Source organism: Bombus huntii, chromosome 7 (assembly GCF_024542735.1).
Source record: "Bombus huntii isolate Logan2020A chromosome 7, iyBomHunt1.1, whole genome shotgun sequence".
Classification (NCBI taxonomy): domain Eukaryota; kingdom Metazoa; phylum Arthropoda; class Insecta; order Hymenoptera; family Apidae; genus Bombus; species Bombus huntii.
The window spans coordinates 13,492,630-13,518,625 of NC_066244.1; the positions used below are offsets into that span (position 1 = coordinate 13,492,630).

The window sequence follows — 25,996 nt, forward strand, 5'->3', positions numbered from 1 at the left end:
GTTATATCGACGAGCAGCTAGGCAGGTCTGACATGCAGAGTTCATATCTACCCCATAATGGTGTTTTCAGAAAGTAGTCAAATTAAGGTAGGTGGCAGCTTGTGCTTCGTGCATGCTTTGCATAATTGATCGGGTTATTTTAATTCATTGTAACATCTGAACTATTTTTCAATATTCTAAAATTCTTTCACTAACCTTCTTAGTCACTATAATATGATATAAAACGAAATTTTGTAGAAGAATTTTGCTTTTGCTTTTGCTTTTTAATTTTATTACTGTAGGTAGGAAAAATATCCTTTAATTGCAGAGAAACAGTTGCAACAAAATTTTATACGCTTATTGTCGTTTAATAAAAGTTTCTTTATTCGCTAGAAGACAACACGAGACGAATTTCATATAAACCTCATATTTATTTAAAAAGGATGTACAGAGTTTTGTTTGCAAGTATCAACAGCGAGACTCGGCAAGAGCGGCGCACAGAACAAGAATATCACACGGGACGAAATGACAGCGAAATGAAGGGGAAAAAAATAAAATAATAAAGAAAAGAGATAAAACTGCTTGTTATTCGGATAAAAAGTCCACGGGACGCAGCATCCAAACCGAAATCTCGATTTCACAAGTATTTTGCTATTGAGGGTACATCCTCTTCGTTTGAACGCTGCGCGAAAATGATTCTTCTCGTGACGCAACGGTTTTCTTTTCTCTTTTTTTTTATTGTTCCTCTTCTATTTACGATTCGACGTTAACATATCGTGTGCTTTCCTCTTTCTACATCTTCCATTTTTTTTTTTTTGTTTTTTAAAACGCTTCCATTCGATGGAAGCTGCTCTTTTGAAACGTTACCGCGATATTGCTCTATCCCTCTTTCTCTCTCTCTCTCATTCGACGGATTTCTTTGGCAAAACTTATTACACATAGGTCGTCGATACTAATTAATAAATAGTAAAAGGCATTAAATAATCGTATAATAATAATGATGATAATAGTATAATAATAATAATTAGAATAATAATAATAATAATAATAATAAATCATGAGAATAATGGGGGAAAAAAGTAGCGATAATAGCAGATAGAATAAAAAATAATAATAATAAAAAAGAAAATTCATAATCATCTCATCGTTACAATAATAATAATAGGTTAACAATGTCAAGTCCGCATTAATCAATTATAATCCCGACAAATTATAAAAATCGCAATAAATGTCAGATCAAATTCACCTGGCCGATCTTCGACCCTGCGATTGTGTGCTGTGTACAGGAAGTATCTTTAAAACGCTAGACGTGAAACGAGAATAAACGAAAGAAAGCTTGTTTCACTCTGTTGGCAGGCATATCGCAATTTATGAAACAATGTAATACTCGAATTTGTTGCAGCCTCGAAATACTAACGGCATCGCAATTTCTTTCTCCTTCTCTCTTTCCATCTCGTTCTATTTCTCTTTCACCTTCACTTCGACTTGCCGATTTCGATACCCATGGTTCTTCCTGTACACGATTTTAGGACACGAAACGCTACGATACGACAATTTATAAATAGCAATTATTCAGCAATCAGAGATCGTATTTACAGATTCTCCATCCTTATGACAAACGCGGCGGAACATAAACTCACAGGCGTGCTGTACACCTAAAAAACGCAAGTAGCAAGGAAAGAAGAAATATCGATTTTTGAAATCACGGTGGATTTGTCATTTTTTACCTATAGTTTGGACGATCGACAGAATAAAGTGACCAAGTCGAACGAGATAAATCGAATAAGTTGTTCGTCCGACGCTCGGATCGATGAACGATCTGACAATTGGTTGCGAGCACGCTTGGGATCGACATTGCCATTTCGATCGTTTCGTCACGATTTTATAAACTGTATACGTATAACGACACCACGCGAACATAAAAGTAACGATGGAAAAGGTGAAAGACCGTACGAATCGTTTCTTAAACGTTAATAAATATATCGTAATAAAATGGAATTTAAAAAATGTTGATAAAAAATAATAAATATAACAAGAAATTCCGAAGTTATCGAATTCGTATCGTTCGTGCGAAATACACTCGAGAAATTCTAATTCGTCAATTATGAGATAACTGTGAGGCGAACAGAATTGTGCTATGAAACCAATTTCATGGTGGATTTCTCAAGCGAGACGCTACATTTTAATTAACGATCACCTTTATATATTCGGATAACATTTTTATGCGAATAATTAAAATATTTTGTCATGTTGATTGCACTACTTCCAATTTCCATGAAATGGAAGGGACAACGTATAATTATCTTCGTAGACGGATAAAAATTGTTTGTATAATCCCGGAATTAAAACGAAGAGAATGTAGAGTATTAAATAAGTAACATTCGAATTATAGCGCGCATCACGTGTGCGCTTCTAAACTTATTGCGCATGCTCGGCCCATATCGTATGCGTGGATCGAAATGCGCTGGAAATGCGCGCGTAAATTTTCTTATTAAGGTTGCGAATTAACATTTTTGCCCGTTAATCATAATGAAATTGCATTGCACGTAACTTCTCATTAAAGTCCGATGGTCAGACGTTAATTACGGTTCCGTGATTGTGCTTTTTCTTCTCTTTTCGAAACGTTCCGCTCGAAGCGATGCCGGAAGCAACTTGATTTCCGTAGTGGTGCGCGAGAATGGTGAAGCCGTTGGACGGAACGCGGGAATAATTGTGATCAACCGGCCGTCACGGAAGTGTCCGTCGTTTAGTTTAGAAAGAAAAAGATTCGTGCCGCGAAAAGAAATTCGTTACACGCACGTGAAAGCCTATGGACGATTTATAATCGACAAAGGATGGCAGTTTCAATCAAGAGGTAACCTTTTCTTTTGCATCCTATTCTTATTAAGCGTTACTCTCGTGGTGGCGAGAAAATCAACCGCGATGACGAGGAACGTTGCACGACTTCGTTTCGCCTTTCACGCTTTCCCGATTTCACGATTTGCATTCCCCTCATTGTTTTGTACATTTACGTCGACCCTGTACGTCGCTCGCAAACTCGCGTATTCGTTTACAATTTACAAGTCGCTTTCGAACCGCCATAAAACTCTGCCTCAGCCACTAGCTACGCGATTCGCACGCATTTCTTGTTTTTCGGCAATCCGTCTGTGGTCTTTGGTTTCTACAAAAAATATATATAATATCCTTAACAGTAATGATCGTTACGTCGATTCCTGATTTAAAAATCTCAATAAACTTATCCGTTATATCTACTATATTACTTATATCGTTTGTTGATAGGGGGTGGGGGAAGGTCGTCGTGCTTATTAGAAGAAAGAACGTGCCGTGTTAGGCAGTGACTTTGTCTGTCTTACACGGTTAATATATATATATATATATATATATATATATCTATATATATATATAAATTTTTTCCTTCACTTTATATATATGTACACGTTCTAATGCCGTCGGTAACAAATGTGCCCAACTACATTCGTGTGACGCGATGATCGTTAACAACGATATCTTTGTCGGCAATGCACGGGCACATTTGGAGGGACGACCGATCGCGGGCATTGTGTAGAAATTATACTAACTGAGGATCGTTAAATTAAACTACCTACGATTATGCGCACTCTACATGAGTACCGATACTGTCGGTAACGCATGCGGGCGAATCTGTTATCCCGACCGCGTAACTAGACAGCATCGTGTTTTAGTGTCGCTGGACCAGACACTCGTCGAGTCGTTGCTGTCCCTTGGGAATCGTAAATAATATCAGTGTTATCGGCATCGAAGCTACAGTTTTTAACTCCATGATGAAGGTTTTGCTAACAACGATTTTTAGCCACAATTATCATCGATCCGATGAATCGTAACAGCGTTCGATGTTTGATCGTTTTGTTCTATTGAGCGCTGTCATACGTTGTAACCTTATTGTATACACAAGATGGTTTCTGATGTTTTCGATTATCGTCTATTGTGTTCGTAGCGAATTTTAAAAAGTCTCTATCTCTCTCGCGACGCTCGTATCGATCGATACGAGATCCTCAAGCGTGACACGCGACTCGATCGTGAATAATGTCATATTGCATTGACGTGAACGCGTATCTGGTCACAGTTTGCCCATTTTGCCATACTTCCTCCTGTTTTTAACGGGAATTCGCCATGGTTATCGGGTGTTAACGATTTTATTCGACAATAATGGTTCATAGTTGTTCATTCCTGAACCAGTTAGTTAAAGAGATCATTGCTTAATTTCAGCGTGGTTTCTCGTGATATGGCGTCTAGACTCGTTGGTCGCTCCTCCCACCCCAGGAAAACACTCTGCCTGGAGTCGATCTCCTGTACCATCGTTTAATCAGGCCAAATAAAGATCCGTCGGTGTGGAATTGTGATCCGGCTTGGTGCATGCACTTCCGGTCGGTGAAGCGGCACTCGCACCGCTGCTTGCTCTGGTAGCCGCCAAAGGCGAGCGACTAGCAACGTCCGTGCTGTTCTCTGGCCCTGTGTTGTTACATCCGCCGCCCTGCTGCGAATTGGTGTGGGAAGACGCCAGCGTATCCCCGTTACAGTAGTAGTACGTCGAGTCTGCAAAGTAAGATGTCATTTATTTTCCGATATCATCGAGCCATCTGCCATCAGGGCTTTTACTTTTGCATGCTATGATACTTTGCGTATTATTCTTTGACCAAAATTAATTTCCTCCATGTCACTTTTCGAATTGCAAATATGAATATTATAAATGAGACTGTGGTTAGAGTCATACATATAGAGAAATACATATATCGATAAGAATATACAATGGCTATGAACAGTATTTGCACGCTAGTTAGTCAATTTCGTATGATTAAGTAGCACATTCACATGACTACGAAAATTTGGTTCTATAAAAATGGAATATGTAAACACTTTCTGTAGAAACTGTATACATATGTATACACGTTTGAATGCTCTGTCATATTCACAATGATAGTTCGTCAAAACACGCTTTCATTGTATCCATAGTCTTACTCGGTAAAGATTATAGTTGAGATTACGTTTAACAACTTCGAGTTAATTCATTTTGGACAAAGAATAGGAACCTAAAATACAACTGGACGTTGTTAGCTCGCACGAAGCGCGAGCCAATTTCCATTCTTCACGGGATAACCATTTTAGGTTAGTTACGAGCGCGACGAAATTGCGAAATAACGTTCTAGAAAGGGGAAAAGTCGAGGTACGCGAAACTTCGATTCTACGGTGTCGAATACGGCGCACGTGTTACATCACGTACTAGAAACGAACTAGGAACGTATCGCATGTCCGATAAAAAATTGTTTATTATTCCAACCATTCTTATGCACCGAATATGCATAGTCAGGCATTTCACTCAGAGTTATATATCGCGATCTATGAAGTGCCAGCAATCGTCCGTTATGAAAGGCGAGCATTGAGTCGTGGCTACTTTGAAACCGGCCTGTCCACGATTCCGCGAGCTTTTTGCAGCCTGATCTTATCCGCGATATCTTGAAACGTAATAAAATAACGGTGGGTTTCTTCAGTTTTAGAAAGTTAGATCCGATTGTGCCAGACCGTTTTTCTTCCATAATGCACGCAAAATATGTATGGCAGGCATTCGCGTAGTTATTCGAATAATCCGTTTCATCGACACCGATATAGCCTGTCAATGAGTTAGTACTTTGACATTTCGTTGACCCTAATCTAATCGGTACTCATACTCACTGTTTACTTACTGAGCAACCCGCTTGTCGCTGCTCCATAACCGTAGCCGCTATATGGTGCGCTCGAGTATTGAGAGTATGCTGCACTGTATGCATAGTCACCACCACCTAAACAAATATCGATTGCAATCACGTTAGACGGTAACTTAAACCCCTATCGACCAAACAAAAAGAATTCTTTATTCTTAACTCTAGTCGTAGGATAAGCGATTTACATTCTCGATTCCATTTGCGTTTCCTCGCTTAGTTCGTAAAGGGGAAAGTATCCAAAGAGTAAATTAACACACGTTGGCAATGATTGGCCATTTATCCGCGTAGTTGTCTAATTTTAACTGCTAGGTCGATAAGTCAGGGCGCTATAAGGGCGAACCCTAACTTACCTTCCGCATGGATACGGACATTTTTGTTTCTTTTTTTACCGTCGATAACGAAAACGAGAGCAAAGGATGAGAGAAAGTGGTTTATGTTCGGTACTCACCGGTGGCGTAGTGTCCGAAACTGGGAAGCATCGTTGAGTAGGGCGGTATCGCAGATGCTACCTGGGGTTGAGAAACTGGCGGCTGCAAGACCGTCAGTCCGGGATCCCCTCCGGGGGTGTTGGGGGCCGCGGGGGTGGCGTTTGTCTCGTTCTGCAACGAAATCGGAGGACTCTGCTCGCCCCCGCCGGCCCCCACCCCTACATACGACACTGCGACGGTACTGCTCTCTGCTATGGCCATGCACAACACAACACGACATTCGAGTCAAGCACTAGCTAACGATCAGCGCCTTACGTCTAAAGCTTAATTAAATTGTCTCTGTAGTAAGTAATAGGTCTAGAGAAGGTGGGGATGATGAGCGGTCATAGGACACGATAGTTACATGGAAATTATTCCGGCAAAACGGACCAACGTACACAGCACGAACACTTTCTTATAGAGAGTGGTGGCTCGGACGAGGCCGTAATTGTCTACATGCGATTTCTTGACAAGGGAAAATGGGTGCAATTACGTTCTGTACATTATGGATCTTCTCGACTTTCTCGGAACGTTTCTACGTAAGGAAACGTCCGGTTACAGAGAGCAAGGGGAACGCGAAGAATGTTCTTTGGATATTTAGCGTAGGAGTTTTGTTTAAAACTCCAAAGGATCCAAAGGATAGGATAATTAAGGACGAATATCTTTTTAGTTGAATCAATATTCACGATTCCATATACACTTGAAAAGGGAAAAAAATAAATAGGAAAAAGAACAAAAAAGAGAATGACATATGTAGTATATTATTAGTCGAGAGACACGAATATTTCCGAAGCGATTTAAATTGATTTAAATCGCACGTTTTTTGAGTGACTCACAAGGTGTGACACCGGACTAGAACCGTAAGAAAACTAAAGAGGTGGCGAACTCACCGGTAGTGTGGTAAGGAGACATGTTAGCCCCGTCCAATGTTTGGCTCAATTTTAGTTCTTGCATCGTCAGTGGCGCGAGCGGCGTCAAAGTACCACCTGCTATTAAGGGATCCCCATTTTTCCGTTATTTGCGATTTTCGTATCGTTGGCTGGCGATCAAGGCGGAACGACGAATGTCACGCGTGATTTTCGTGAAAGCATCCTCTAATATAAATTCTCGATCTCGTTCTGCACTACGTTTCGTCGAAATTTTACAGTCGGTTGGTGTGTATACAACGTGCAACGAACGAACGTTTAGGTTTCCAGTGAAATTATCGTAACGAGACACTAAACGATTTAGATGGTCGTTGTCACGCCCTCCAAATACGCTTTCGAACAGTCGTGTTGAGGGGCGAGAGCCGGTTTCCGCGAACTCCAGATCAAGAGATCTGGTACCATCGATACGTCCGGCTCGTACATATTAACGGCGAGAGCCAGCAAGCCGTGCAATCGACTTGGCCCGGTCGCGTCGTCCTTCAAAAATTCTTCGATCTCCGCGGCGAAGATCCTCGATTGAATTTCATGAGATGAAGCGGCCGTTACACGGCTCGCTTCGTCCAATCCGAAAAGCACCGACCGAAAGAGTTCCGCGGCCGGCGTGACCGAGTTGCTCGCAACACGTGCCACCCGGAGAAAGTTCGTTTCGTCTTTACCGTATGTGTATACACGTATGTGTGCAACTCGTTTAATATTGGTGCGTACAGAGAGAGAGAGAGAGAGAGAGAGAGAGAACATCGTCTATGGTTGCTTTTCAATAGCGTTTCGAAGCAGTACGCTCCGCCGTTGATCGACCGCCGTTAAACGGCGCAAGGAAGACAGAAACGAGAGAAAAGGAGCACAGAGCGAAAGAGACTAGACGAAAGGACGGTTAAAGAGTCCGACGATCAAGTGTCTCGAACTCGATAGACCAGCGGCGTCTAGTTTCGACAGATTCGAAAGAAGAAAAAAATACAAGAAACTGAAGAAAAGAGAAGGTACGAACAGGATTCCCTGTCACCAGCCTACGCGGTGTAGTTGCAGGTGTCGCAAGCGAAAGTGGTTCGAAAAGAGTCGAAAGAGACGAGATTAGGTGGATAGTGAGTGTGGTAAGAGAGACCTAGAGATATACCCTTAAGCCAAGATAACATTAAGGAGAGAAAGAGAGAGACCACCGAATGGATCGTTCTGCCACCTCTTCTAGCACCGTAGCCGCTGCTCAGCACAGCTCATGCATTATTAAAGCCATGTATTTAGGCGATATGGGTATGCAAAGCAAGACGTAAGCCGCAATAATAAGCGTAAAGGGAAGAGAGGGATGTAAAGGGACGTAAAGGGAGGTTGGAGGATGAGGAAGGTATGGAAGAGGTGGGCAAATGGAGAGAAGGAATATTGTCGAAGAAGGAGGAGGGAGGAGAGATAGACAGAGAGAAAGAGAGAGAGAGAGAGAAAGAGAGAGAGAGAGAGAGAGGAGAATGAGAGGCCAGCGAACGATGAAGGAAGGGACGATGATGGTGGTTTGCTAGGTCGACTAGGAAAGGGGCTTGGTACACGGGGGTATTATATACAAGAGGTTGTGGTGCACACACTGTCCGGGATTTTGTGCGAAAAGGTGGAGAGAGGGGTGAGAGAAGAAAGGAGGGTGTGCAGGATGTTGAACAGAGAAAGAACGAGTCGCTCACCTATGGTGCCCCCTATGGGCGGGGTGTAGAGATGGGGCGTTTGCGCTTGCGTCATCGTGCTGATCGTGCCCAGGGAGTCGTACAGCTCGGCGGAGGTGGCAATCGCGTTCCCGGGGAATCCTCCGTGTTCGTAGTAACCTCCACCACCGCCACCTCCGCCTCCACCGCTACTACCTCCGCTACCACCTCCGCCGCCGCCGCCACCTCCGCCAGTTCCAGTGCCGTTCGTACCGCCGCCGCTTGCACCGCCGCCTCCGCCGCCTCCAAGCTCACTCAGGAGCTTGTGTTCGTCCTTGATGCTCCATTTACTCGACCATAGCTGCAACAGAAGCCGGATGCTCCAGGCAAAGTTCGAGTGTCGAGGAGAACGGGCTACTTGTTCGCAAGAAACGCGAGGGATTGACTTAGGTGTTAAGCTACCTTCCTGATTCTTTCTTGCCCGATGCTTCTAGATAGTTTGCTGATTTAATGGGCACAGAGAAAGAAAGAAGGAAAGGATAGCAGATATGGAATTATAGATACATACGTTCGAGTATAATTGGTCGCCGTTGTAGTTGGTTCTCTGTCTCTTCAGGTCATCCTCGGGATGATCACTCAGGTCTCGGTTGTCGTCTGCAATCAAAACCGAAAACCATCTGCATTGCGGTCTCTGTGTTCAACCATCCTCGTCATGGATGCTACGTATCGTGGCACGCGATACTATTGCTATAACGAAATCATAGAAGCTAGCCGTGTGGTTGTCGTATTCGCAATGGGACGCGATAATCGGGCCAGCGAACGAATACTCTACATTAGCCTCTGCATCTACCAACGCCATCCCATTGGGCTATCTACGTCAGGGAGCATATGTGGTCCGCGTATTACCCACGAATCAAGACACAAATTAAACGTGGCCACGCGAAACTAAATTGAATCTGTCGGACGGGTTGAACGGTGGCGCATAGAGACGGTGTATGGCATTGATAGATAGAGAAACAATTTCGATTCCATTATATGTCTTTATTATCTCCCGGCCATCCCGTCGGTTTAATATAGAAACAAGCACGTGGGACGAGTGCCGGTACATCGGTGGGTGGATTGGCGAAGGGGTGGTCGGACATATACCGTTATACCCTTTTAGTGTTGGACCGCGGGGGTGGCGGACATGGAAGGAGGATGAAACTAACCAACGATTTCAGCCTGTGTAGAAGGGGAGGGAAAACAGACGAGGTATACGTTTGGTGGGGGTAGATGGTCCAACGTTCGGGTATCTCGAATAATTAAATGACCATCCGAGGGTAGATGGGTGGAGTACGTAGCATAGGGCTCGTTAAACCTCCCTGTCAAGTTGTGATTGTCCGGCCGGCCGACGGTCCCGACCATTCGACCGGCAGGGTTTGTTCCTGGACCGCTATAAAACCCCCATTTCAAACACGGCACACCGGTACCGTGGGCTTCCATGAACTTGCTTGAATTTTACGATTCGATCGGCCGAGTTAATCGTCTGCCATTTCTCTCTCTTTCTACCACTACGTTCTATGCTCCCGCCGCGGACCCTGGTTTTCGTGTAACGTTTCTGGATTTCATTAGAGTTTAGGGTAGACGTGTTCGGGAATTCGTTTAAAATAGATCTCGGTTATTCGCTGGAACGTAAGAACGAAATGGGAAAAGGGGATAATAACGAACAAATCCGTCGATAGAGCGTCTTTAACGAGTATTTAACGTTCGATGAATCCAGCGTTCTTAAATTTCTAAATATTTACGAAGAGAATGGCAAATCTTGCAGCGGTTTAGGTTCTATCGGGCCGATGCCATAAATTCATCGATAGCTACGCCCGCCGGCCGGTTATGCTGTCTAATGCAAATTCTTGTAACTTCTGCAAAATTACGGTCACTGGTCCTTGACAGATTTGACAGTGGTTGAGTTATGGCGGAAGGAAGGTCAGCGTTTCTCCCCCCGAAAAGAGCAGTAAATCGAATAATTCGATTGATGCCCGTGGAGGGCAAAAGCGTACGCGCGAGCGAGAGACCAGGGCCGCGTTATTCGAAAGCAATTGAGTCAATGTTAAGCAATACAATACACGGGTAATAATGGACTCTGGGGTGAATCTGGTCCCGGTGTGCTGTCCCCTACGCCACGAATATAGGGTGGGACAACGACGGCCTTTTGGATTTCTGTATGGGGCAAAAGCGCGCAGATGTAACGCGACAACAAACAGCCCCGATAGATTGCAATGCTTCCCTCGAGAGGTTGTTTCGTAAATTCGTAATAAGCCCCCGGGATTCTTCGATTCGAGTACACGTCTTAGCTACTCTATCGAACGCATAAATAACGCTGTCGATACATGATCAAGCTGATCGCGGGACCTTCGATTCGAAATTCGGTTTCTAACATTTCTCTAATACGTCTAGAATTGTAGTCGGAAATTAACATATCGTTGATTGGCTATCTTATAGTATAAGGTAGCATAGTTACGAGATATCTTCAGGAGTGAATAAATTTCGACATCACTATTTGCAGATTACGTGGGTTTGAATATTTCAATAATTAGATAATTGCAGATTAATGTATCTACAAATATGCGAGTATTCTCGTGACCATTCGATGGTATATTAAAAGTTAATAATATTCTAGTCACGGATTTGAATAGAGTTTCTCGTAAATCGAATCTCCAGATCATGCAAAAAGAATTTTATTCCTTTCGGAAAAACAATTACAAATTCTACCATAGAATTGTTCGTCGAAGATAACGAATTGTTAATACTTGTAAGTAGTTTGAAAAACAGCAAGAACGACGCAACGATTTTATCACATTTATTACACTCATTTTCCCTCCTCGATCTTCCACTGCATCTGACAAGTATCCGTCAAAAGACGGAAGTCTCCGCATTCCACGTATAATACACGTGTACCGAAACGGTTAAATTGGAATCAGAGAATTCCACTTCGCCTGAAACACGAAGATTCCTTTCATACCGTTCGTATCATCGTATCAGGCGCGTCTTGTACAAATAAACGTAGAATGTCCACAAATTGAGCCTACCGATACCATCGATTTACTTGACGCAAAAAGGAATACAAATTTGTGGTTTACCGATCCTTTACCAAGAAAAAAACCTAAACGCCGATTTATTTCACATGTCGCGACTGATATTCCTTAGCTTAGTTCTAACGACATAGCCCTTTTTGTTACACGCTGAGACACAAAACGTATCGCGCACGAGGATTCACCGCAGATCGCGGCAGTGCTCGTTGAAATTCCAGCCGGTTAAGAGGCGCAGGCTCGCGAGAATAACGCCGATGATCTCCCCGGAGGACAGGGAGACTAATGTGTCGTTGCCTAGGGATAGAAGCCGCTGTGGTCTGTGAAGTTTATAATCTAATACGCGTACCCTCGGCCGGCCACAAAACACTGAGTGCTCTCACCGCGGATGCGACCACTTTTGCGACCGCATATCGCTGCTCTCATAATCCGATTATATCAAATTACTCGCGTACCATCGGCATCCCTGCGCGAGCCTCGCGATGTACGAATCGATACGTCTATCTCTGTATACACCGTGTGAAACGCGTCCACGGGATTTTTCATCGAGGGAACGTCAATGCTTTTCTCGTAGCCTCTTTTGTTTTTGTTTTTGCCACTCTTACTTTTCAGAAAAATTAGGTAAATATCTGTGCAGGTTGAAGGTTGGTTCGACCCCAATGCGTGGAATTTTGGTTTTAACTCTGCATGGACAATTTGAATCATTTTTGGCCTCGACTATATTTCATGCACGAATTTTTACCATACCGACGAAAGATTGTTGTCATTTGACACAAAAACTAAGTGTACAACTTAACAAAGTTTCCCATAAGTGTTCTATAATTTTCCTAGATTTCCTAGACCTCGCTAGAGGTTTGCTTCATTCGCTAAATATTATTATAAAAAGTGTTTTTACAATAATTATATTTCCAATGTGTATTGTGTGTGTTCTGTGCATTGTCGCACCTTCGAAACTTTCACAAACGCATAAACGTCCACGGTCTAGCTATAACTTCCTCCAAATGTACTCAACAATTTTCCAAAGGTTGTAAAACGCCTAAAACCTGACTTCCACTTCCAAAATACGAGTCTACATTTTGTAAAGAACACGATGCGACGATGATTAGTGGCGGATCATGAGAAACAACGAAGGGGTGGAACGATTTAAAGGGGTTGGGACGATTCGATTCGGACCGGAAAAGAAGTGGACCGCTAGCGGCGATTTCTGTTCGCACCTCTCCGAGCAACGAGCAGCGAATTGCACCGGGATTAGTGTACGAGTACAAAACTCGGGTTCGGAGTTAGTCTTCGGGCTGAAGCCACGTCGGCCACGTGTCGAGTGGCACGTGTCGAGAATATTTCGGGACGCGTTATTCACGCAATGACAGCAGAATGAATCGCAGCACGTGCTGCTCGACGTTTGACTGATACTCCCCATGTGTGAGTATGTGTGTGCGTTTGTGTAGCTAATCTTGGTCGGGTCGTGGCGACACTCGAAATCGTTCGATCGTTAACTGTATCTAGTTTGATTAAGGTCGGGATATGTTTGGATATGTTTGTAACTGGTAGTCGAAATTAGATCCGAGATCGAAGATTTAAATTCGAAGATTAAATTTAAGTATTTAATCAATCATACAGATTCTCTCGTCTTTAAAATCGAGATTCTTATTTAAAATCCAAAAGAGTAAATTAATAATTCGATCTACGATTAGTCTGTCGAGTTAAATTAAAACGAAACGTGAGACTTTTACGAAATATTCAGATCGTCGGTTGGGACCGAGATTAGGAAACGGATTAATAGCATTTTCATAGAAAAATGATTCTTACTTGGATCAAATAAATGCTGAATATTTGTCTCTCTAAAAAATTTAGTTGAAAATAAAAGGATGTTGTAACCCGAATTTATTGCGAACAATAACGCACAAGCCATTTGAAATTATATGTTATTGAATCAGATAATCACGATATCAGATGATGGATATTACATTGGTTTGATATTTTAAGACTATGATAAAATCTGTGGCTATTTACCGAAATAAAAAATAAATTGTACGCGATTCGAGAAGAGAATTGAAAAGTTTCCGTTATATTCGTCCCTGTTTCCGTTGCAAACTTGTAGAAGACGACGATCCACAAACCCTTTTGCATGATACCAAATAAGGTGACGAAAATTCGAGTTTTGCGGGGAGTGCAGACAATGGGAGCTTACAAATTGAGCGGGACAAGCGATGTAACGTCACTGCGGTATCATCGTCTTCGCGAAGCACACCGACTTCTCCATTGTTCGGTGTTCCGAGGGGCTCCGGCGAAACTCGTGCCGATTTACTCGGCTGTAACGTCGATCTAAGCGATATCTCCTTTCTTGCTCGGCCTTATATAACCCCCTGGGCAACAGTCGCGAGTGAAATGTAGCCGCGACGCCTTCTGCGATCCGATCTGACGTTTACATAAGCTCGTCCACCGTTTCTTTTTCTCCCCGGGTACCGTCACTACGATTATTCTTCTGTTTTTCGAATACTACGCCACGTTTGATTCATGCGATAGGTACATTTCTGTTTATAAATACTACGATAACTGTTGATCTAACACAGAACGTGATAATTCGAATAATTGTTATATTTTTTATACATCAACCGTAACTCAGATTATTAGAGACAATTAAAATAGGATCGAAGTTTGTATTCGTACGAGATAGATACCCAAAGAACAAAAATTTGTAAATATTATTTGCAAGAGTCATAGGACTAATGACATCGCGTATTCCATTTGGTGAATGTCTGATGACATTTTGATTTAAGTTTTATAATCTCTGATGATTCAAATACCCAAACATTATTTACACCTTGTGTGAAATATTATGTGGTATGTAATAAATTATAGTAGAAATAGTATATTTAATAGATTATCCGAATCTAAATATTACCTAAACAAACGTAGGTAATCATTTTACAAATTTACCTAATTATTACCTGAATGCTGAAATACTCATGAACAGAGGCGTAATGGGATTGGCTTTCGAATTACTTGGATCGCGAGAATGATCACGGTGGTATCGTAAGAGTAATCGCGGGTCGAGGGATCATCGACATCGAAGAATTCAATGACTCACCGTCGTCGGTGCGTTTTCTCTTGATGCTGTTGCCATTGGGGTCCTGATGGTGCGTCGGGATTCCCAGGATGCCACTGATGCTGTAAGCGTTGGGAGCGGTTGCTGCTGGGTGACCCGCTGCAGTGGCAGGTGCATGGGCTATCACCGACACGGAACCACCTGATCCTGGCTGACCTTGCTGCTGACCTTGCTGCTGCTGCGCCTGCTGTTGTTGATGCGCGTGCTTCGCCTTCTCCGCCGCTTTGTTCCTCACAATTCTGCGGACAATGGAGTCCAGCATAGTGTATAGTGTTACACTTGTTCATTAAAATAACCGCGATCAGCTTGGTCTTCGCGGTTTTAACTACGTTGTACCGAGTAATGGAAACGGGTATTAGGCGTGACTTGGTCGGTTTAGATTCAACGAATCGAATTCTCCGAAACATTTGCAGTAAGAGAGTGGTTGCATTGAAAGGGGTGAGATCTTTTTGTATTATATATTCTCTGGGATTTTTCTATTAAATGTTTGAGAATTAATTTGTCAGATACTCTGTATCTGTAGTTACTTATAGAAGAAGTCTTCGTAGAGTTCTCGATACGGCTATTTTTATTCAAATAAGATGGTACAAAATTTCATTGCAAAGTTAACGCAGTCTGAAGGTCTTAAGAAACGATCTTAATATCTTAAAAAGTAAAACTATACGTGTGATTAAGGCATATAAGCTTTATTTAAATAAATACGGTCGCTTTATAGAGATTGCTTTCTGATGAAAATTATTTGTCAGTATATGTCAGAGATAATGAAAACACGATTAAGTACTCGTTACGATACAAGTACTCGTAACATGTTTTCAAAAAATACGTATCGAATATTTGAATACAAAAATGCAAGAATTAAACTACCGATACACGTTACATATGTACCGTTCTATTAGAATTGGAAAATGATAAATCGAGGTTTCGAGCGACAGCGTGCATCTCACATTTTCTCGTGCGCACATTTTCCCTCGTATAACTAGAAACTAACAGATACCGGTCTTCCTAGCTCACAGTTGCGGATGATTAATTACGATTACGCGGGTCACTTCGCGCACGATCATTCTCTCTACCTACCGCGATCGCTCGAACGCGCATCAGCACTCGCTTCCACGATACACGACTCTGTCATTCCACCGTTCTACGTTGGTATTCGTGAACCAACACACAACAACGGAAGTAACGCGTGTCGTTCGCCATTGTTCCGGACAGGCATGTCAGAGCGCCTCCACCTTCGATATAGAATAGCTACGTGACTCTGCGGAACGGTCGCGTATCATAATCGCATCAAGGAGTCCGTAGACATCAGACAGAGCTATAACGAAGTCCCGTGCCTCCTCCCCAACTCCTCTTCCCGCCCTTCCGACCCACCATCCGGCCGTGCACCGACTGCTTATTATCCATGATATATTATGCGTCCGGTTTCAATGGTCAGCCAGTCCTACGACGTCGGTATCAATTATCCTGGCGAATATTCACGGCGTAACGTTGTTAATCTCGCCGCGTGCCGGTTGTACCTAGGTAGCCCGGTTCACGGAAGAAGCTGCCGCGAAGATCGTTCGCTACAGGCGTCGATCGTTCAGCGACTACGCCCTCTCAGGCTTCACCATGTTCACGACGAACGGAAGTGATCGCGTACCGCTAGTTAAACCGCTTTGGAAGCTGGTAGAAGCTTCTCTATGATGATCAAGTAAGGGTGGTCGAGCTTTGGAAGTTCTGTTCGGCGAGGGTTGATCGGCTAATTGCGCTTTTTAATAAGCTTTTTGCTCGCTTTAATTGATTTTTCATAACGGTTAAAAAGTGTGGTTATTTTATTGATTTAGTTGTTTGAACAATACCGTTTAGATTTGGTGTGGATTTGTATAGATTTACTTAGGTTTGGAAGCTGCAAGAGACGTCGATGATGATTTTAAAGTCAGGAGATTAGTTTGGGGAAGCTTAGTTACGGTGATCTTTGTATAAGTAAAGTTGATCGGCATAAACGGAACTGGGGAATTGCAAAATATGGTTATCATCCCTTTGAAGGTGTGACAAGCATATGTCGATTGATTCACGATCGTGCTAGTGTCGAGTAGGAGTAGTATTAGTCGAAAGGTTTTCGCGTATAATAGGTCAGCGGTTTCGCGCGGTAATGGGCGAGCGCGTAATGGATCGACATTAAGTCGTTCGTTTCTGGCGTGGATGTGTTTGTGGGCTAGGTAATCGTGGGGGTGCGAGCTACGGCGATCAATCAGATGACACCTGTTGCCCGATCTCCCTGGTTCGTTCGCCACCTTCGCCAATTCGCAACAATTAGCAACGATCCTTATCAGGGCTAGACTCTGGGGTGACGCCGGGAGCAACGATCCTAAATCGTTCAACCTTCCAACTCTGATATCTCTATACCAAATTTGTACAAGAGCTTCGGTTTATATTACGATTCATCTTCTCATACCAATATCCATATAGTACCAATATCTGTATAGTAAATTTGTTGATTTGATATCGAACATTAAAAGTACCTACTTAAGGACTATGGTACAAGATTTATGGCGAATTAAGATCGTTTTGCGATTATTTTATTTGTCGAATGATTCGAAGAATGTCGCAATTAAAATCGCGAGAAACAAATCAATCTTCTCTAAGTTCAATTTTCTCCAGTTTGCGGATATGATCAGAGCTTCTGTAATGTTTGTCTGATTAATTGTTACAAATGGGCATATGTTGTTTTAATTGGGTATGTTCTGATCGACGGACGTGTAGATACGTTTGCGAAGATGTACTTATGGTGGAGAAGATAAGGAAATGGAAAGTGTATATTTTATAAAATTTCCCAACGATCAGATATTTGGGTTATTCCCCTTCGGTTGATCGCCAGCTGTTCGAATCTTAAAACGTCTAACGCGCGTTCAGTTACAAAAAATCTGGTTGCCAGAATCAAGTTGGTCCCGAGTTATTAGGATATAATTTATACTAGCCAACAATTTAACAATTGCTAAAGTATTGCGTAAAAGAGCCTCGATATCTTCATCTACTTTTACCATGCTCTTTCTATTCTCTTTCCGCTCTTTTCCACCAAACATCGTATTATAAAAGGAACAATAGCCGTATTGCAACAGGACGTTAATAGTCGGTTCGTGTTTTAATTACCAGAGCTTCGAGGGGCTTTGATTTAGCCAGAAACGAAACGACCGATGCAAGGAACGATGGAAATCGTGGATCGTGTGTGTTCCGTGAAACGCGGCAAAACACAACGAGAGGGCCGGTGGTATAATGAGCGCGATCGACGATCTAATAAATGCTACGACGCCAAAGCGTCCGTACAACAGGTGCAGATTTTATCGGCGTACAGATGGTGCGAACCGTTGCCACACGCTGCGTTTCGAGAGCCAAATAAACGGCAGCTTTTTGAGCTGAAACTCACAGGCGTGCACGAGCCGTTTCCTATCTTCTAATTAGCATCGGGTTCGCTACGGTTTTGTTCGCTATCGATGCATTTATAAGTATCAACGACCGTTAACGATTCCCTACAGACGCAGCTTGTATGATTTATATAACTCCGCGAAATTTATTCGAAATTTACTCCGAGCACACGGACTGTTTAACTGTTCTTTCTTCGTTTAAATTACGATTTTTCGTCGATTTTTCAGCGAAAATTCTATTTCTCGGTTCTGCGTGAGCTGCAGGCAAGAGAAAATTGTTTAAAAGGAGCAAGAGCGTATTGATTCGATAGGGAAACAGGGAGAATGGTTGAAGCTAGCCGACAGTCCTTTATGGTTGGATGTCGACGGGAAAATCGAGCAGCGGATGGGAATAAAGTTCGTACGAAACCCCAACGTTCTGTCGTTAGGACAATGTCTTTCCCTTTTTAGTCTTTTCTCTCTTCGTCCTTCGGTTTAGTCTTCTTCCGGATTTTTCGTATTTCGTTTAATCATTCAACTTTCTTTCCTATTCTATGAAACAAAAATCGTTCCTGTCTTACGTGATCTTTCATTTCGTTTTACGCTCTTGACCGATTGACATTTAACCGGATAGTATTGTTGAAAGATCTTGATAAAAGATTTCCCAGTCAGGAAGATTTTCGTAAAATCGTACACGTGCCGAATCGAATTGATTCGTTTTCTGCCTCGATGCAATATATAGGTCGATCTAATCAGATATTCTTTTATCAAATTTCGAATAACCTTTTTCATTCTTCGTCCCAGAAAATTTCGATCAACCTTTACCCTTTCAGTAGTACACTTTTTATTCGATACATTTTGCATATCTTCGAAATCCTCTTGCGTATCTCAACATAAGATGTAGGTCGATTAATCCAATCAGATATTTTCTCGGTTTATGAATAACTTCTCTTCGAAGTGACTTTGTAGCCCCACCGTGGATGTAAGAAAGAGGGTAAAACTGTCGTTGCTGGAAAATCACATGGCGGTTTCCATTCACGAGGGGGAATGGGTATAGAAGCTTGCCAATCCTTCGCGGTGGCGAACAAGGAGCGGATTCACTCCGTCCTTCTGGCTTCCCCACGATGTTCCTCGTTGCTCTTACGACTACGACGCCTTGGAGAAGCAAGAGGTGGCGCCTGGAGGAAGGCCGAGCAGAATTATGAGGGTAGAGCGTGTCGAGGGTGCCACGTGGGAAGAAGCTATGCCTCCCCTGGCGCCATCAGATCGTTCCCCAACGGCCACTCCTGAACTAAACTGCTCGACTATCTACCCCGAAGTGCCACCAATCGCCTCTGCGAATTCAACTTTTCATAGCTCTCGTTTCAAGTTTCTGGATATCGTTCGAATATCGTCTAAATTGCGTTTAAACAAATAAACGGATACTTAAGTGATTCATCTGATATTGAAATAGCAATTGATGCTTAAATTAGTTATTTATAATCGTATTGGATATTACGAGCATACAAGATGTAATTAGTGGTAGAAAATTCCTCTGAAATATTTTCCTGCTAAATGTTAATTTCTCCAAAAACTAATATTTCTGTATTATGCTTCTACCTAATTGGAAATCCACTTCTTATTTGTACCATCAGTTACACTCCATATATATATATATATATATGCAATATATTCGATACGATAAGAAATCATGAATTTTAAGAAACAAATTTTTCAAGCTAATTTGCTCGTATGAAAAAATTTCATCCTATATTTTCCATTTATCTCTTCATATAAAACTATTTTCTTCCTTCTGCTGATTCTTGACCACGTCGATTTCAGTATACTCTGTATACATTCCAAGAAATTGATTCGCCGCTGTAATATCCACGATTGTTTTCTTTGACGTTAGAATCGCATAAAACAGACCATCCTCCGGATCCTAGAGGGGATGAAGTCTATTACAGACGAACGCGAGCCATGACGTATGATGCATAACGGCTGGTAGCAACGTAGGTCGATACTTTAAGACGTTCCCCGGTCGCCTACCTTCCCTGGACCAACGTAAAATCGCAGAGACGTTCCGAGAGTAGTAGCAGCATAGTTCGGTGGCAGAGGATGAGGTTCAGCCGTGCCACGGCTCTGGAACCACAAACTTTAATGTTGGCATTACTTTTATGCGCGACTTTATGCCAAGTATCCCATCAAATATATGACCCAAGCTCTTGCACGCTTCCCGGGGGGCGAGCACCTCTGCAACCTTCCTACTACCTTCCCTTTCCAACCCTCCTTCTCTCTCTCTCTCTCTCTTCTATATTCCACCAACCCCCGTTTCCACGCGCGGCTAAATTATTGCGAATAAAACTTTATACTCAAATTACCTCTACGCCAACTTTATCGCATTTCACCGGTACCAGCGCCACTCCTCCGCCACCCTCTGACAGTTCTCTCCCTTCGTCGTCGTCGACGACGACGAAGCTCGTCGCTGGATGGACTAAAATTTTCTCCGACGAACAGGAGTTAATCTCTATGGATTAAATACCAGCTCTTATCGCTTCGATTTTACTATGGAGCTTTTCTTCATGTCTTCATTATCATCCCTTATGATCCATAATTTGTGACAGATCGAAGAACAAGAAGATCGAGACTGGTTTGTAAGTCAGTCCAATGGAAATTCTCCGTTTGTGGAAGAATTATTGAACGGAGGAAAGAGTGTAATTACAGCATTGGGTTCCATGTTGGACGTGGGTCAAGATCGAATCCAAGTAGAATGTAGAAGAGAATATATATCAGGAATTCTGCTTTTGAATAAAACGGATAGAACCGGTAGTTTGTTAGATACGTTTCGTTACAATCCCATGGAGGCAATTTTGAAACATAACAGGGATAGCGATGTCTAGCTCACGTAAAATTTCCATACAATGCACTACGCGATCTTTAAACCTTTGATACTCATTAATCGCGAAGGAAAGTCACTAAACGGAATATATTTACTATCATTGAAAATATCATAACTATGATTTTATTCTTAGTAAAGACACAATAGCCCGTTCGCTGAACCACTTGCTCGATTATAGTTCGTCGATAGAAATGAATTCACGCCACTAATGCAGGGTTAAGAAGTTATTACGTGCTATTATATACATCTTCATGAGGATTGCGGGGGATTTCGGATGGCTTTCGAGGATTTACCAGTCTCTTTCGGGGGCAGATGCTTCGAGCGTGCAACATCGGAACGGAACTCCCCTTTCTCTTTAACCCGAGGAGTCAAGGAGAGGGAGAGAGAGAAAGAGGATGGCGAAACGGTGTAGCAGGGTAAGGATAGAGATGGAAAAGAGAGAAAGAAGATCGGAGAACGCGGATGTTGGAAAGGGAGGGAGAATCGCAGGGAACTATTTCGTTGAGCTGTAGACACAATACGGGACTCGCTCCACGGCCATTGTACGCCCTTCAGAGGAGCACAATGGCTGGAAAAGGTGTATCCTGATATTCCGCCACCTCTCGAGAGGCTGTAATATACCCCGGGACCGTGCTGTACTTGCCGCTTCTCGGTGTAGTACGGTGTGATTCTTGAACAAAAGCTACGGAGGAGGAAGCGGGGTTTACCGTTTCTCCCGCCAGTGTTATCTTTCACGGCGGGCTTAATTATTTTTTTCTGCTTTCTTACCGCGATCATGACCCCCGCTCGTACCAATCGACGCAGTTTACCTCGTCATTTACCTCGTCGAATTTTTCCCTCTCTAGCTCTTTCTTTCCTTCCGCTCCCTCCTCTGTATCTCCTCGACGAAGACGAATCGTTTCTCGAACGAATAACAACGAGAGGAACGTTCGACGTCTAGAAGTAATTCGTTGTAAATTCGCGCTTCGCCGTGTCGCAAGAAACACGCTTCCTTCTATGACGAATAATCGGAGGAATATTCGATTTCTACGAGTAATTTCCTGCTTCATCATTCATCGTGTCGAAAGAAAGGAACGTTTCTTCTCTGAAGAATAATCGGAAGAAGAATCGACATTCGGGGAACAGTACAACGTAACTGAAGAAGGGTTCGAAGAATAATTGAAGCTGAATGATTGTAAATGAAAACGTTATTACGTACTTCTCTTTTAGAAAAGAGATAACCCGAAGATGAACTTCACGCGAACGAAAAACTGCAACTACGTTCCACCCTCACGAAAGAAACAAAATGTCTCTCTTCTAACGAATAATCGATGAAATAACCAATGGATCTCGACTTCCAGCGCTAACTCGATGTAAACGAAGAAATAATACTCTCATCTGTTACGTATATCCCAGAGTCGATTCTTCAGAATCGTACGAATGATAGTAAGGCCGTCCTGGATCCGCAAGGGTGTGTCGAGAGCTATGTCTCCACGTTAGGAAGTCAGGTATAGGTTAGATTAAAGCAGAGCACCGTGGCACGGTACCCTAGTACCGCATCGTAGTCAGTTTGATGAAGTGTTCCCTTGGTCGGTACCAGGGACGAGTATATTATTATATCTGGGGACGTAGTTCGCATTGTCAAACAGCAGCTGCCCGTTTCGTACACACAACTATATTAACTGTGACACCCTACAACCACCGTGAAACTACTCACTTGTATTCTACGTGTCTCCGTGTACATGTTAACGCGTATACACATAGCTAGCCAAAAGCGTGTTTGCGTGTTTGTTTGCGATGGCTGGAGTACTAGCAACAAAAGCCGCTCTCCCAACAATGATACCGGCGAGTCAACAGTCACGAGGATCCTCTAAGCACAATGTAACACACGATTTATAATATATCGTCTCGGAACGACACCTCTCACCCCTCGACACGCAGCGAAGAGGACACAGTTCTATCTACAAGCCATTATGCGTTTCGAGGGCATCTAGATTTATGCGAGAGTCGTCGAATCCTATAGAGTTGTCGATCCTTCAAATTCTTCCGGTATTTGGTCCCGGTCATTTGCATTTCGATGCAAATTTCAAGGTTCGCGTTACGCCACGATGATCTTCACGACACTGGAAAGCCCCGGATGGCTTGTCGTTGTCGGTTAAGTCTTTTCGTCAACAATGACGTCAAGTGGGACACTTTAATCCCCATTTTTCTAGTTATTAGACCCCATTTACATTCATTTTCTGATGGAAATTTGCGTTGGTTGGATCATGGTTGCTGTTACGAAACGATGCGATTCCTATTATCGTGCGAATAATACGTTCGGTGCTTTCTTTTTTCCACAGACAAGCATTCTTAGTCTATGTTTGTAAGTTTCGTTCGGTTTATCGGACATCTAAATTTTACATTTACGTAAGATGCTACAGTGTTTCGGCATTACTAAATATTTAGTATGAACTGATTTTAATGAATGAACCATTGAATAAAAAGAAACATACGTGAGAGGTATGGAGATGTCAATAAGACGTAGAAGGCAGAAGAAATATAAAGCGTACAATGTATCATTGAAACATCTATTATTTTAACGAGCGATGCATTGAAAAAATAGATAAAAAAAGCTACTTGAAAAATTATATAAAAGATCGTCTTATATCTTGACTTATTGAAGTGCATTGAAACGTTTGATTACGTTACGAAACGATTGATATTACGTTAATAAATAAATAAATAATTTTTAATAAGAAGAAAAACGTCTACTGCTAAGCAATATAAATACTTTGGTGTATACTATCTCGTTTGTAAGAGATCATAGATGGCAAAATCTGAGTTGAAGTACGCGAATCGTAGTAGAGTGAGTTGCCATTTTGTTCCACGCTCGATCACGAGGCATATTACGCCGCGTGCAATAATATTCGATTAAACTTCTCCGTGATTACTTCATTGGAGATAGCCGATTAATCTTCGAATATTCGATGGTTCATTAACTGTCAATCATCGGGCGTCATCGGGTTATTAAACGGCTGTATCGGCGAGTCATCGTCGGTCAACGCGCAAATGCCGTCCTTTCCTCGTTAGCGATATCGTAGCGTTGTAATAGTTTTCGTGTTAGTCATGATGGCATTGTTCCATCGCAATGAAATTCAACCGAATGTTTTCACCGTGGGATATTAAATCGGAGTTGCGAGCTCCGTTGACGGTTTCCTTAATTACTCGCGTCATAAAAGTTTCTTTAACTTCGTCCATTCCGCTTTCCATTTCACCTTCGCGTGTCCGCCTTTATCTATTCGAGATACGATCGTTCGTACAGAGAGGCAACTGTCAATTAAGCAACCGAAATAGGATTTCGAAACACTCGGACGCAGACTCGAGGCATAGAGCATTCAGTCTTTAAGTAAAAATGTACGATTTAATCGTTTGTCTATTAGCCTGGTTCATTTTGATGTAATGCTATTGTAATAGTTAATTGGTGGCATCCTGTACTTGGTTTTTATTGTTTTGACCGTTCTAATATAAACGATCCTGTTGTATAATGTATTATATAAAAGTAAAGTTTGAAATAATAATATAATTTTGCTTATATGAATCTGTTGGGGGATGAACGATTTATACGACTAAAGTTCCTAACATCTATAAATGTTGGTTCATACAATGGAAGTTCACGTTCAAACAAACAGATGCGATCGACAGTAGTTTATTTAATAAGACACTAACTACAATTTCCTTCAAGTATATGAATTCGTATAAACGAAATTCTATCGCATAACAAAACTGTAACACGACACTGGATCATTTCCGATCTTCGAGGATTAAACAACAGGGACATGACCCATTTCTTAAAGAAGTCATTATAAATGCTGCAAATCAGGTTTCTACTGCAATTTCATCACAAATTCCATATCAATTATGTTTCCGCAAAGAAAAAGTAAAATTATTCGATAAATCGTACATGTTCTTCGTGCAAAATCACGTGCATGCGTGGGCGATTGCCGCCACGGCAATGACGATAGTCGTCCGGTAGGAGGATTTTGACGGTACAGTGGCCGAATAACTTTAGTATTCCAGCTCTCGGCCAAGAACAAAAGGGGCGAAGCATTATGGGCTGGCAGAGTAGGCGGCCATCCGGTTTCATTGCGGTTCCGTCTGTCCTCTGACGTTTCCACGGCAACCTGGATTGCGTATCTCGGCCGGCGGCCTGGTCCTCTTCGTCGTTGTCTTCGTTGTTGTGGTCGTGGCCGCCGTCGTCGACGTTCAACCCCTGAATTCGTCTTTCTCTCTCTATTTCTCTTTCTCTATGCTACGCAGCATCGTTTCCCTTGGTTCGACGCCGGGGACACGAAGGATACCGTAATTGTAACTTCATTTGAGGCTAATTTCGACCGAGGGGGGCTATGATGAAACGCGGTAATAATTGCGTTATCCAGACAAAGGACGGTTATGGATACGCGCCGCCGCCACCGCCGCAGCTCTCAACGTGGAGCATCATCCCCGGATCCTCCGACCAACCCCGAGGGTGCTCCCGCTTTACGTAGGAGGGGTCTATCCGCGCTCTGTCGCTCGTTCTGCAAATATGGCTGCTTCAACGAAACTTCACCGCGCCACGGTGCACCATATTGTTTCCTTCCGACCGCGTGTCCCGCGCTTAATCGTCATACCGCGCGAGATTTCACCTTTGACTCGGTGCCAATTTTAATTCTCAGTAATTGTAATTTTTCTCTTAATTTTTACTTTGATATCAAAGTCAACCAAATATTATTTTAATTCCACTCTTCTTCGAAAAGCAAAGAATTGACACAGACAGCGATAGTGGATATATCTCGGAAGCAAGATCTCCTGATTTTATCAATTTTGGTCTGTGCTTCAAAGTCAAT

At 42.6% G+C, this 25,996-nt stretch overlaps 1 protein-coding gene and 1 long non-coding RNA gene across 4 annotated transcripts in view; one reads left to right on the forward strand and one right to left on the reverse strand.

The window, feature by feature from the left end:
• Nucleotides 1-49: 49 nt before the first annotated feature.
• The window catches only part of LOC126867363 (paired box protein Pax-8), a 46,660-nt gene continuing 20,713 nt past the window's right edge, over nt 50-25,996 (reverse strand). Inside the window, exons 4-10 of the mRNA XM_050621803.1 lie at nt 14,880-15,136; nt 9,295-9,380; nt 8,769-9,087; nt 7,072-7,170; nt 6,163-6,393; nt 5,697-5,792; nt 50-4,551 (exon numbers count right to left, since the gene is read on the reverse strand). Coding sequence (XP_050477760.1) covers nt 4,322-4,551; nt 5,697-5,792; nt 6,163-6,393; nt 7,072-7,170; nt 8,769-9,087; nt 9,295-9,380; nt 14,880-15,136 — 1,318 coding nt within the window. The 3' untranslated portion in view covers nt 50-4,321. The remainder of the gene's footprint in view (nt 4,552-5,696; nt 5,793-6,162; nt 6,394-7,071; nt 7,171-8,768; nt 9,088-9,294; nt 9,381-14,879; nt 15,137-25,996) is intronic.
• Nucleotides 4,412-25,996, forward strand: part of LOC126867376 (uncharacterized) — a 246,270-nt gene continuing 224,685 nt past the window's right edge. For all 3 annotated transcript variants that reach the window (XR_007690224.1, XR_007690223.1, XR_007690225.1), the window contains exon 1: nt 4,412-4,558. This is a non-coding gene — a long non-coding RNA (uncharacterized LOC126867376). The remainder of the gene's footprint in view (nt 4,559-25,996) is intronic.